Source organism: Chiloscyllium plagiosum, chromosome 5 (assembly GCF_004010195.1).
Source record: "Chiloscyllium plagiosum isolate BGI_BamShark_2017 chromosome 5, ASM401019v2, whole genome shotgun sequence".
Lineage (NCBI taxonomy): Eukaryota > Metazoa > Chordata > Chondrichthyes > Orectolobiformes > Hemiscylliidae > Chiloscyllium > Chiloscyllium plagiosum.
Genome location: NC_057714.1, coordinates 46,503,876 through 46,517,557, shown reverse-complemented (window position 1 = coordinate 46,517,557; position 13,682 = coordinate 46,503,876). Strand labels below are relative to the sequence as shown.

The following is a 13,682-nucleotide window of genomic DNA, read 5'->3' as shown; positions in this document are numbered from 1 at the left end:
CCCGACTCAAATTAATCACCATGACAAGTATCTGATAATTGTGCTCTGAGTCTTTCAAAGCTGATCAAAAAAAATTGAACCAATTTTTATTTTCTGTAAGGGTACTAATACATCATGATAAACAAGAGTTTCACATGAAGGCGCAGCCCCAGCTTATCACGGCCTTCCTATATCTCTCTACCTACTGCCATTCTGTATTTGTCAATGATTTCCTTCAATTTTTTAAGCTCACCAAGTCCATTACCTCTTCATACTACAAAACATTAAGGCTTTTATTTCCAGGGCATTAAAGAAGCCTCAACTGACTTTATAAATACATGATTGAGAGACTTATACCGGGGTGGGGGGGGGACTCAGTGTTAATACGAATTCATTAAAATTTGTCTACTTGTTTCAATGAGATTCATTAGCTTTATCATTCATTTAAAATGACATTTAAAATAAAACGATTCAATAAATCTTTTGACATGGAGCCACAACTGGCATCATTTTGCAAATGGCTCGCTCACTGAGAAGCCGAAACGGACAGACAAGTGGAAGTAGGGAAGAGCAATACAGATCAAGCCACACCAAAACAAAGGACAGAATTTTAAAAGCTTACCAAAATCCTAACCAACAAGACACGAAAAAAAGGTCTGAGTTTAGAAGGATGACAGGAGGGATCTAATTGAAACATGCAGAATACTTAATGGCCCAGAGTAGATGTTGGGAAGGTATTTCCATTAGTAAGAGACTAGAACCAGAGGGCATTGCCTAAGAGTAAAAGGGGAGACTTTTTAGAATGGAGATAAAGAGAAACTTCTTCAGCCAGAGAATGGTGAATTTATGGAATTCATTGCCACAGAAGGCTGTGGAGGCCAGGTCATTGAGATAGATGGGTCGAGTATCAAGGGGATCAAGGGTTACGGACAGAAAATGGGAGAATGCGGTTGAGAAACTTATCAGCCATGATTGAATGGCAGTGTAGACTCAATAGGTTGAAAGGCCTAATTTCTGCTCATGTCTCTTATGGTCGAAACTTGGAAAATACTGATTTAAACAGGATATTACTACTTTTGTTCTTAAGATGTGTGAATATGAAAATATATCCATTCTGTGAGGGAGAAAAATAGTGGATGGTCAGTGGACACACCAGGTGGTGCTTATTTTACTTTTAATTATATTTAGCAGACAGATAGGAGAAATTAACCAAAAATTGGAGATACAGAGACTGAGACTCAACCCAGAATGGCAGGGTTTAGAGAAAATCAAAGAAATCATTATAGAGGAAAACCAAGAGAAACAAATTTCAGACCTGAACAAGGGAAGAAGAAATAAGAGAGATCCCATTTCAAGGAAGCAGTGGAAATCTCAAACTTCACTTATTAAGTTAACTTGTTTTTAAAAAGCAAACATACATTATCAATCAGTATATTCTGTCTCACTAACTGCCTCTTAAAAGATATCTACTATGACCAATTAAAGCATACATCTATGCTCAATTCACCTGTCACATTGTTTCTGACAAGTAAAATAGCCAGTGCCATCATATGCTTCTTTATCTGTTCCACATAGTACTTCTCGGAAAGTAACTCCACAGTAGCAGCCTAGAAAGGAGACAAAGTAATAATGATTTGATCACTTTGGTATTTCATAATTCAGGTATTTTTCTAGTCTATAAGCTATCATGCTACAAGATCACTATAACTGAATAGTTTCACAATGCAGTGAAAAGATCAAGAAAGCCAAAGAATTGAGTCACATTCCATGTACAGCACAGAAACAGGTAGCTGGTTGAATGTGACTATTTCAGCTTAACACTCCACAAAGATGATCTGTCTTCATTTAACTCCATTATATTCCTCTATTCATTTCTTCTTTACGTTCTTCTCTAGTTAAAGTGCATCTATATTTATTGCCTGAACCTTTCCTGAAGGATGAGTCCTGGCAGTCGTTATATTATGTTTGAATATTTTCTACACCTTCTCCAATGTTTCTATAAAATTGTTTCCAAAATATGGATATAGTATACTGCCATGTGCAGTTCTAATAAGTTCAGTTCACGACACATTCAGTTTACCTTATCTGTTCTGTTCTATTCTTTGAGAACTTAATCCCAGTGCTTGTGTTTGTTTTAAAAAAAGTTTTCCTAAACTTGTCTTCCTGCTTTTAGTGATTTGACCATCTCTACCCTAGATCCCTTGTGTTTTCTTATCCATTTATACTCTTTCTATCCAATTTCCTCAGTCTTCCATTCAAAATGTACTATATCACACCATATGCTGAAATTTGTTTACCAATAAATTGTTCAACTTCTAAAAGTCAGCTGTAATGGACAATATTTATTCAGTTTTAGGTTTATTCACAAAGAAATATTTCAAACAGATGGCTCCAGTGTTACCAAGTGTTCCTTTATATGAGCACAAGTGTTGAGCAAAGAGTGCCCCTCTCCTGTAAACACAACATCATGTTACACAATTAACTCCTCATTTCCTGGTTTAAAAATAAAGCTTACATAATATTCACAAATTACATTTTAAAACAAATAAAATTACTTTCTAAAATTTTATATAAAGCATTGCAAGACAAATGGCTCTCTTCCAGGAGTCCCTGTAATATTTTGACACTTCTTAGATGGAACAAGAGATAATTGGTGATTTGTATCAACTCAGGTGATTTTGGAGATTTTTTTAAAAACCAACAACTGTTCCATGCTAATATGGTCAATCCTTACAGCTTTTCCCCTATTTACACTTTTTGTAAAGTGTACACTATCCCACAAGGAATGACTGTTCATTGAATGTTACCTGGACAAAGTGTGTCCAGTTTACCCCAGGGGCTGAATTTCTCCAAAAATATTTGACAAAAAAAATCTCATATCCACTGCTGTCACAAGTTTCTGCAGGTCAAGTACTCTTAACTTCACATAATTCTCAAATATTTGCATTTACTTCCTAGCTTCTTAGGATTAAAGGCACTTCCCATTTACACCATCCAAAAATATTATAAAATCAGCTTCAACTAACTTCTGGTTCTTTGGGTCATCTTAGGATGGCAAGTACACATTTCTCCATTTTTAATTTTTGACGCTTTATTTTCCCTTAAAATATACTCTCTACTTTAAGATGCTTTATTATAGTATTTAATTCTATATATCAGTGCTAATAGGTGGTCTGGTCTGAAAACATAACCAATTCAACTAACTATGACACAGAGGTGAACCTTTTTTGTTAATTAAACCAAGCACCCAGAAAAGCTCACTTTGCAATTTGTTCAAATGAGGTGACAGAGAACTCCCAAATTTCACTATTTTAAAAAATATCAATTTATTTTCTAACTCTAAATGTGAGCATTACACAAAAGAATATTGACAAATCTAAGCCCCCATTTCTCTTAACTGCTAACTTTTGACTCCAACTCTAAAAATATGCTGTTCCAATAATACACTTACAAAATTACATTAGCTTAATCTCAAAATCACCCAGTCTTTGTCTTCTCCTGTTACTGATCTTCCTGAGTCATCATCTTTCTTTTTACTGCAAGTATGTTTCACATGAAGAAGTACCTTTGATAAAGAATGTTTTCCTAATTTCTTTGAAAGCAAAATGTAAGGTAGGCAATTAGCTCTCCAGCAGTTTTTCTCTCTCTATGACAATTGTTCTCTGACCAATTTTCAAAATGTCCACATTCTTATACCCAACCTTGTATCATCTCATTGGTTTGATGTTGGAAAAACAGTAAATTCAAACTCGGTAGGGTTTTAATATCCTGGGCATAATTTAAATTGATTGATTAAATTTGAGTTGTCGTAAAATAGCAACCAAAACTCAGGTATCCATTTCACATCCAAAGGTTACATATTTTCAATTTTTCAGTACGTTCTAGGACTGCCATCTAATCATGTACGGAGGTGCTTGTAATCTCAGTTCAGAACACCATTCTCTCTCTCAAAAGGTACAATACATGCCTTCAACTTCATAACAATTAAGTTTTTCAATGATTTGTTTTTTTAGATGTGATACAATTTTCCTCTGATGACCTAGCATAGAGATAACAGAGGTAAGATTAACACTATCTAAATACGTGAGTTTTGAGAAGATTTGTAGCTCAGGTTCAGGCTCTGAATATAAGTTTGCTCGCTAAGCTGGAAGGTTAGTTTTCAGATGTTTCATCATCATACTAGGTAACAGTGAGCCTCCAGTGAAGCACTGGTGTTAGTGACCCACTTTCTATTTATGTGTTTAGGTTTCCGTGGGTTGGTGATGCAATTTCCTGCAGTGATGTCATTTCCAGTTTTTTTTAAAAACAGAGGGTGGCAAACGGGTCCAAGTCGATGTGTTTCTTAATAGAAATGTTGATCTTATACTCCACAACTGTTAATCTATCAACACACACAATAACTTGCACCCCATTTACCACGCTAAGAAAAAGAACAGGAAATGACATCACCAACTCAAGGAACCCTAACCACAAAAACAGATAGCAGGTCACTAACACCAGTGCTTCACCAGAGGCTCACTGATGTTATCTAGTATGGTGACAAAACGTCGGAAAACAAATCTTTCAGCTCAGCAAGCAAACTTATATTCAGAACTCTGAATAAGGTTGTGGATTCAAAATTACTTCAAACCTACTGTTTAAACGTCTTTACCAATACATTTAGTCTGCAGATGTTTCTGACGAGCAAGCCTAAAATTCTATTTCAATATTGTCAATAACATCTCTCTCAAAGTCCACAGTGCCATCCCAGAAAAAACTACAACATGCATCAATTTGAGATCTGCTTTCAGCTAAACGCAGCCTATTCAAAGGTTTGTGAAAGATTTGTAGCAAGATTTGTAGCTCAGGTGCCGATTGCCATAGTTGTGGGTATGTTTGCTGAGCTGGGACGTTGATTTGCAGACATTTCATCCCTTGTCCAGGTGACATCTTCAGTGCTTTGGAGCCTCCTGTGAAGCGCTGCTCTAAGTTTTTTCTGGAACTTTTGGTTCTGTTCCTGTTTCAGATTGCCTGTTCCCATTGTCCATTGTCATTGCCAGTATCTTGAGTCTGGGTCTGTGTGTTTGTTGATGGAATTTGTAGATGAGTGCCATGCTTCTAGAAGTTCTCTGGCTGCCTTCTGTTTAGCTTGTTCTATGATTGTTGTGCTATGCCAGTGTAATTTGTGGTCCCTGTAATGTGTGCGTATGGCTACTAGGAATAGCTGGTTGTAGCTAGTTGGTGTTCATGGTTTGCTAATGGTCTGCCTATTTGTCCCTGGTTTTTCTCTTTCACCCTGCTTCAAAAAAAAAATGGAGTGACATGTGCAATTTTCCAATCCAGAGGGACAACTTCCGTATCTAGAGAACTCTGAAAGATTATGTTGACAGTAACTACAGTTTGTCCCCTACTTCCTTCAACATTCTCTCATGGAAACCATAAGATTCTAGGGATTTGTCAGTTTTTAATTTCATTATCTTCTCCATTACTGATGTTTTGCTTAGATTAACTTTATTCAGTCCCTGTTCATGATTTATTATTAACGTTCTTGCGACTTCTGACAGACTATTCTCCTTTTCTACTGTATTCAACATGCCTGTAAAATTCCTGTAGACACTGACAGTGTCCCCACTTGCTGTCTTTCATGGGCCAACATTGTTCCTGACCATCCACTTCCCCTTTATGTAACTACAGGTAATTCTCCTATAATGCTGTAGTTGCATTGCAGCAAAACCTCGCTCAACAGAAAATCACTTAACAGAAATAATGGGGCCTATGGAAGAAGTCGGGTTAGGGACAGACCAGCAAAAAAAAAGTCACTCATGATCGCTCAAAAACCACCAAAAGTATAAAGCATAGCACAGCCTAAATGAAGGTTGAAATCATATTTATTCACAAAACAAAAAGTAGATTTAACATAGCATATTTAAAAAAAAACAAAGCTGCTCTCTGTACAGTCCCTTTCACAGAAAGCTGCGCTGTCAGCAGCTGGCATCAGCCCATGCACAGGACAGCACGAAGACTGATGTGGACAGCAGCGTGTGCGCACAAAGGCGTGGACATTGGCGCATACGCAGAACAGCATGCAGTCTTTGGTGTTGATAACAGGGATAGAGTATAAAAAACAAGTAATTCTTGCAACAATTCTACAGTGCAATAGTGAGATCATGTATGAAGTAGTTTGGGTTACCTTACTGGAGGAACACATTTGCATTGGAGTTCAGAGCAGAAGCTTCACTAGGCTAAATGCTGGAATGAAACGACGATTGGGCACGTATTGGCATTTAGAAGAATGCCAGGTTATTATATGAAATGTATAAGATTCTGAAGGCTTGATAGGGAATCTAGGACTGAGGGATTCAGTTTGAAGATAAGGGATCTTCTATTAAGACAGAAAGGAGGACAAACTTATTTGAGTCATCAATATTTGCAATTGTCTCCTCAGCAAGCAGTCAGGATTAGGTCACTAAACATATACTATGCAAGGCTGAGTTAGATTTTTGTTAACAAGTGAAGAGGGAGCAGACAGAAAAATGAAGTTAACGCCATCTCATATCAGACATGATTATTAAATGGTGGAGCAGACATTCATCAAATGACCCACTCCTATTTCTTAAGCAAAAGTCTACTTGCTGAAATCAGTAACTTCCTTCTTATTCAACATTTTTAATTAAGGTAACATATAATAAACTTTAATGATTTCTATACCCACAGTGGACAATGTAATATCAATCAATTTTCCATAGCTAATGAAAATGGATCAGTGTTGTACCTGGAATGAAGACTGGCTCCTTACCTTGCTGAACAGTAAGTTGACATGGCTGGCATTTCCCTGCATGGCAAACCTGGGCACATGTATGCTTCCCACAAGTTAGGAGATTATCACACACATTACTGCAGTTAATGGTTCCCGGTTGCCCACATCGAACCGACTGGCTGCAAAGTGGGGGAAAAAGTTAAAATCCTCTGAAAGGATTTAAAGATTACAACACAAAATACACAAGAATAACTGAAGCAGTAGTTTAGTTATGAAATACTTACTTGGATCACTTAAAGAGTTACATCTAAATATTATCAAAAGGACATTGCGAGTGCACAACTGAACTTAAATGCCAGAACAAATAATGAGAAGTTTGACTAATTTGTAAATAGGTATCCATATGAAGATGACAATAAAAATTTTTCTTCAAATGAAGCTTGATTTGTCTATCAGACATTTTATTTTCTATTCACCAATCTAGTGTTGTTTGGTCAGATAATTTTCCTCTAATCTGGTTCCCTGTGTTCTTCATTTTATTCCAAATATGGCTTTACCAATTAGTCATACATTTTTATCCCCCCACAGAGCACATGAAGATTTGAGTAGAAGTCTAGCACTTAATATTTGGAGACCGTTTTAGAACAGTCACCAGAGAGCTGGTACTGTTTGGTGTACTGAATAGAGTTTTTACTTGGGAAGTAATACTTCATGTGGCTAAAAGCATAAAAGATGGCTGCTTGAGAAAGGTACCAGATGGCTGCTAACACTCAGAACCATGTGTAGATATTACTTCCAGATCAGGACATTGTATTTGAAAGGGAGAAATGCAGAAGATATGATTCCAGGTATAGGTAAGACTGATTACAATGTAATCAAACAGAAACCGTCCACAAAGTGAGCAGCTTTGTTGATAAGTAAAATGACAGCTATAAATTATTCAAAAAGCATTGATATGGGAGTTCCCTTTGTAGTCTGCAGTAGTAAATTTAAGTTTAAAAAAATTAAAATGGATGAAGAGAAAAAGTTAAAGACAAAACAAATATACAGAAGAGGCACAGAATGGGACAAACAAATGAGAGTGCAGGAAAGGGCAAAAAAAAAACATACAAACGGCCAAAAAGCTTAAGATCAAATAAAAATTCATAACTCGGAAAAAGAGGGTGGTCAGAAGCACTGCGTAGGAAGCCATTTGACACAGCTATATAGTTCCTTAATATTTGCAGCAAATTTTGTTTTAACCAGCATCTTGTGAGCCAGCAATAAAAAAATCCTGAAATATCAGTGGTTTACCATATTATCGCGATCTTCGCGATGTCCGAGCAGTCAGTTGAGCGTGAGAGTGTGAGAAGGATCTCTGCCAGTAAATTTTATTTAAGACAAGTTGCATTATTCACAGCATAAATCACTTAAATAATAAATTAAAAAGTGTAACAGTGATGTGTATACCCCCTGCATGATGTTTCTATTACTCAGTATGCATTTTTACATCAATTATGTGGACTTCTTGATCCATTGGAATATTTGATTAACCGGTACACTTCTGGTTCCACAAGTGCCAGTTAATAAAACAAATTGCATAACAGAGCAGACACTGAGTAATTACTTTGTGGTTGTACTTAAAGTAGGTGAAAAGTCAACATGCCAGAAATTCCATCAATAGTAAGCAAAGAGTTAGCAAGTAGAAAAGGGACACAGAGGGTGGCTGTGAGCAGAAAAGGACGGGTGGAGAAGTGTGGTGAATGGGAAGAGGATGGGAGAAAAGATGAGATGGATAAGAGAAGGGTAGGATTGGAGAGTCAGAGGAGGGAGGCAGATGGTCAGAGGGAAGTAACAAAAGGGTAGGAGAGAAAAGTGGTGGGTAAGGAGGAGAGAGGGGCGTCAGAAAAGCCCATGAACAATATTGCAGTTTGCTGCTAAAACAGTAACCATGTTCAACTGAAAAATTAAAGACAACATTCTGAAACAAAGCAAAGTGCTGGACAACCTTAGGTGTAGTAACATCTGAGAAAGAGAAACAAAGCTAACAGTTTGAGTCCAATATGACCCATCGGAACCAACTCTAAACACTAGTTGTGTTTCTCACTCCACAGACGCTGCCAAAGCTGCTGAGTTTTCCAGCAATGTGCTTTTATTTCCGATCTCTAGCATTCACAGTATTTTGCTTTTATTTAAATAACATTATTAATCACTCCAATGAATAAATTGTGCTGAAATAAAAATGCTCAAATCAAATGCAATTCAAAAGAATACATGTACTCTCATTTGTAACTCAAACATTCACTTTGGTAACTGTTGCCTCACTTTGTAACATTTTAGTTTGTCAGGTACCCTTGTGATGTTACCTCTTCACTATGTGCGTTGATGATTTAGCTGATGGCGAAGTGAAGGTCCTTAGGTTTCACCTCATGTAGCATGGATGCTTTGCACCCTCTAGGTGTACCAAAATTATGAATGGCAAATTAGCCAACAAATCTTGACAAGATAATATGACAATGCTTAGAAGGCAGACACTGGCAAAGTGAGACACACATCCAGGACAGGCAAGTGGACAGCTGCCTGTAAAGAGTCTGTGGTCTCAGATAACAACTCCCACAGTTAGCCATAGAATCTAATGGTGTGACATATCATGACTGCAGACTTCCTGCAAAGGTAGCTACAAATGGGACACAAGCAGCAGATAGAACATAGAACAATACAGCGCAGAACAGGCTCTTCAGGCCTCGATGTTGCGCCGACCTGTAAACTATTCTCAGCTCGTCCCCCTACACTATCCCAAAATCATCCATGTACTTATCCAAGGATTTAAATCTCCCTAATGTGGTGGAGTTGACCACATTAGCAGGTAGGGCATTCCATGCCCTTATCACTCCGTGTAAAGAACCTGCCTCTGACATCTGTCTTAAATCTATCACCCCATAATTTGTAGTTATGCCCCTCGTACAAGCTGACGTCATCATCCTAGCAAAAAGACTTTCACTGTCTACCCTATCTTTTCCTCTGATCATCTTGTATGTCTCTATCAAATCCCCTATTAGCCTCCTTCTTGCCAATGAGAACAGGTCAAAGTCTCTCAGCCTTTCCTCATAAGACCTTCCCTCCAGATCAGGCAACATCCTGGTAAATCTCCTCTGCACCTTTTCCAAAGCTTCCACATCCTTTCCGAAATATGGGGACCAGAACTGTACACAATATTCCAAGTGTGGCCACACCAGCGTTTCGTATAGTTGCAGCATGATATTGCTGTTCCGGAACTCAATCCCTCTACGAATGAAACCTAACACACCATATGTCTTCTTAACAGCACTATCCACCTGGGTGGCAACTCAGTACCCGGCCTTCCTGTTATTCTTCCCAAAGTGCATCACCTCACATTTAGTTGCATTGAACTCCATTTGCCACCTCTCAGCCCCATTCTGTAATTTAACCAAGTCTCCCTAAAACCTGTAATATTCTTCCACACTGTCCACTACTCCACTGACTTTAGTGTCATCTGCAAATTTACTAATCCATTAGTAGATGATGGGATAGAAAGCCACCTATCCAAACTAGGTGACTTCATAGACAGAAGCATTAAATTACAGGTAGAGATAGCAAAGCTATGCCAAATGGATTCCAATTTTTTAAAAAAATTATTCAGAGGATGTGTTTTTGCTGGCTAGATCAAGATTTATTTTATCCATCCCCAACTGCCCTTGATAAGAGCAATTTGACAAATGTGAGGTCATCCAAACTTTAGATCCAAAAAGGACAGGGTAATTTTTGAAATAATGAAAAGCTTGAAGCAATGGAGCGCCATGGCAACTCTGGATTCTGGAAGATGGTTTAAAATATTACAAACAGGTACAGAAAACTGTCAACAGCTGACAGAATGCTTGTGAATATATCTTAGGGACTAGTTATCTTGCAGCTATTAACAAATCCTTGCTAGAGGACCTCTGGGTTATGCTGAATAATTCTGTACACTAGAATTTAAGTATATGCTGGCCTTGCAGGAATTATAGCATGTGAGATATTTGGACTCCAAGGGTTATACTAAAAAGGAGAGATGACACAAACTAGAATTATATCCCAGGAATTCAGGAGATTAAGGTGTGATTTGATCAAAAATTTCAAGAGCTTTCAGGAACAGATAGGGTAGATACAAGAAAATAAAGGTCTTTAGGGTTGGGGAGTCTTGGACTCAGGGCCAAAGTCTTAACATTAGAGCATCCTGATCAGGGAGAAAGTTAGAAATACTGTTACATAAAATGGGTGGTAGACGTTTCACAATCTCTTTTGTAAAGTGCAAATGATGCAATATTAGATGTAAATTTTAACCTGAGATTGGTAAGAGTTTTGTTAAATGAAAAGGTATTAAATCACATGCATAGGCAAGCATATAGGATTAGATTTTTATGGTCATAATGTCATTCAATAATGGAACAGACTCAAGGAGCTTAATGGTCTATGCTTATTCTTGGTACTGGAGTGGCAAAGAGACAGGTTTAGAAACCTATTCTTTTTAGAGCTACCTTGCTATTACCATTCTACTATTCTTACTCATTGTAGAACCATTACAGCAATCACACTTTAAACTAGATTTTTGCAGGACTTCCTAATACATGCCGAACAAGGAGAACATATATCAAATGCACTTAGAAAGACGGTCCCCATTGAACTGTACAAAGCAGTTGAAATAGACTCTTCCCTCAGTTTTCTCATTAACGCTCCAAATTTCTCAATTCCTTTAAATATGGATCATGATTTGGAGATGCCGGTGTTGGACTGGGGTGTACACAGTTAAAAATCACACAATATCAGGTTATAGTCCAACAGGTTTAACTGGAATCACACTAGCGCCGCTCCTTCATCAGGTGCCTTACAAGTGTGTCCTCCACAACCACCAGAAGGAGTGGTGCTCCAAAAGCTAGTAGGATTCCAATTAAACCTGTTGGACTATAACTGGACGTTGTGCGAAAAACACAACTTTAAAACATGGAGTTTGACAACTACTAATCAATTAGAAATTTTAAAACCAGAAGTTTGGTTGGAAACCAGTATTGTTGGTTGCTTTTACTTTCTGATACTTATTTTTGAGGGGAGGCAAAAACACTAATTGAATTACTTCCAAATCAAAATGTTTTATATACTGTCTTCAAGTTAAAGAAAGCCTCTGAGAAACTGTGCAAAGCTGTCAACAACATGAAGTACAATACTCGCACCCCTGGTGAACATTTTGCAATGAAGTGCTCTAGCAACCAAAGCGCAACATATTTCATAAAGCACCAAAATTGCAATTTGACTAAATTAATCTTCTCAAAATCTGCTGAGACAACCAATTCATAAAAAATTATAAACATCACTTTAGACATGGCATTGAATGGATTGTCATTCAACTGGTAGGGAGTGGTAAGCAGTGGAGTGTGACCTTCAAATTGGCTTTCACTACTGAACACCAAATAAGGATGAAGGCATTTTAAAAAGGAGCATACAGCACTTTGGTGCAAAAGACATAGGGGTGGTGGGCAGCACAGGGATCATGCCATCACAGTGGCATAGTAAAGTATAAAATTGGAGGAGCTATACAATAGTCAAGGGACAATTGGCATTTCTGCAATCAATGATGTTGCTGTCTTGGTGTCAGGACAGCAAATGGTGCACAGGAACCACGAGAAAAAGAGTCAAGTAATACAGCGAGTGTTTCAAAAGCTGAGGAAACGAAAGGCAGTATATTAAAAGTTGTAGATTTCAGGATTAATCTCAGCTGCATGCCTCTAGTGGGTACAGGAGCTGTATATTAAGGGAGACTAATGTACAGTGACAGAATTGTGCAGGAAAGAAAGCTTTTGGTTCTTGGGATACTGGTATCAACATTGGCTCAGGCAAGGCCAGATCAAGGTAGACTGGTTGCAACTCAACAGCTAACATGGTTAGCTAGTGCAGTAGAAGGATAGAACTAAGTTAGTATCCCTGATTTCTCTCCACAGATGCTGCCAGACCTGCTGTGCTTTTCCAGCAATTTCTCTTCTTGTTTGTAAGTTGAACAGAATATTGAAAGAGACAAATCTTATACAAGGGTAGATTAGAATTAGGAGAGATCGGACAGAGCAAATGTGAGACTCTCTTAGATGGGCTTGGAGTGATTTTCCATAAATGCACAAGATGATACATGGGACAATGAAAAAGTGACATTAATAAACATTAAGATGATCTGAAGGTTAGAAAATCAAAACAAAACTAGACATATGACAAACGTAAGGATCATACACTGCTTGGCAGCATGCAAATTCAATTGAGGCATTTGAGAGGGCATTAAATGATTATGCAAATGGAAACAACATGCAAGTTATTGGGGGAAAGATGGGAGATTGAGCATTGTACCAATGCTCAGAGAGTTGTTTGAGACACTGGCTGAATGGCTGCCTTGTGCACCAGAAGTCTGCAAATGCAGAGATCCCAGCAGGCTGCAATAAGCTTAGTAATTCAAAAAGGAGAATGAAGGGGTAGAGTCTGAGAAAAGATTTACAAGAAACATGAAAGGAAATCTGAGACTATTTCATAAACATGAAAATAGTAAGAGGGTAGTCAGTTTGGGCAGAACCAATCTAAAATAAGGATCTTCTTGTGGAAGCAGTGGGCACAACTCAATTTGTAAATAAGCACAATTCATCAGTGTTCATGGGAAAAGAGGATGTTGCCAACATATTATATTAAGAAAAACAATAGTCTGATTGATGGGAAAATAACTGATTAAGAGTAGTACTTAAAAAGTTGACAGTTTGCAAAGTACAAAACTTCACTCAGACTGGATGGGATATCGGACAGTACCGATGGAAGGAAAGATGGTAGATGCAGAGCTTGTAGGCACATTCCGCTAATCCTCCTCAGGAATATCGGAATGATACCAGAGGAGAAATGATTACATGGACTTTCAAAAGGCATTGGATAAAATGCCACATAATAGATTTGGTTCCAAAATTTAAAC

The 13,682-nt window shown here is 37.8% G+C and overlaps 1 protein-coding gene across 2 annotated transcripts in view; it reads right to left on the bottom strand.

The window, feature by feature from the left end:
- Positions 1–13,682, bottom strand: part of nfx1 (nuclear transcription factor, X-box binding 1) — a 71,158-nt gene that overhangs the window by 31,946 nt on the left and 25,530 nt on the right. For both annotated transcript variants that reach the window (XM_043689966.1, XM_043689967.1), the window contains exons 7-8: positions 6,755–6,894; positions 1,487–1,586 (exon numbers count right to left, since the gene is read on the bottom strand). In XM_043689966.1, the coding sequence (XP_043545901.1) occupies positions 1,487–1,586; positions 6,755–6,894 (240 nt within the window). The remainder of the gene's footprint in view (positions 1–1,486; positions 1,587–6,754; positions 6,895–13,682) is intronic.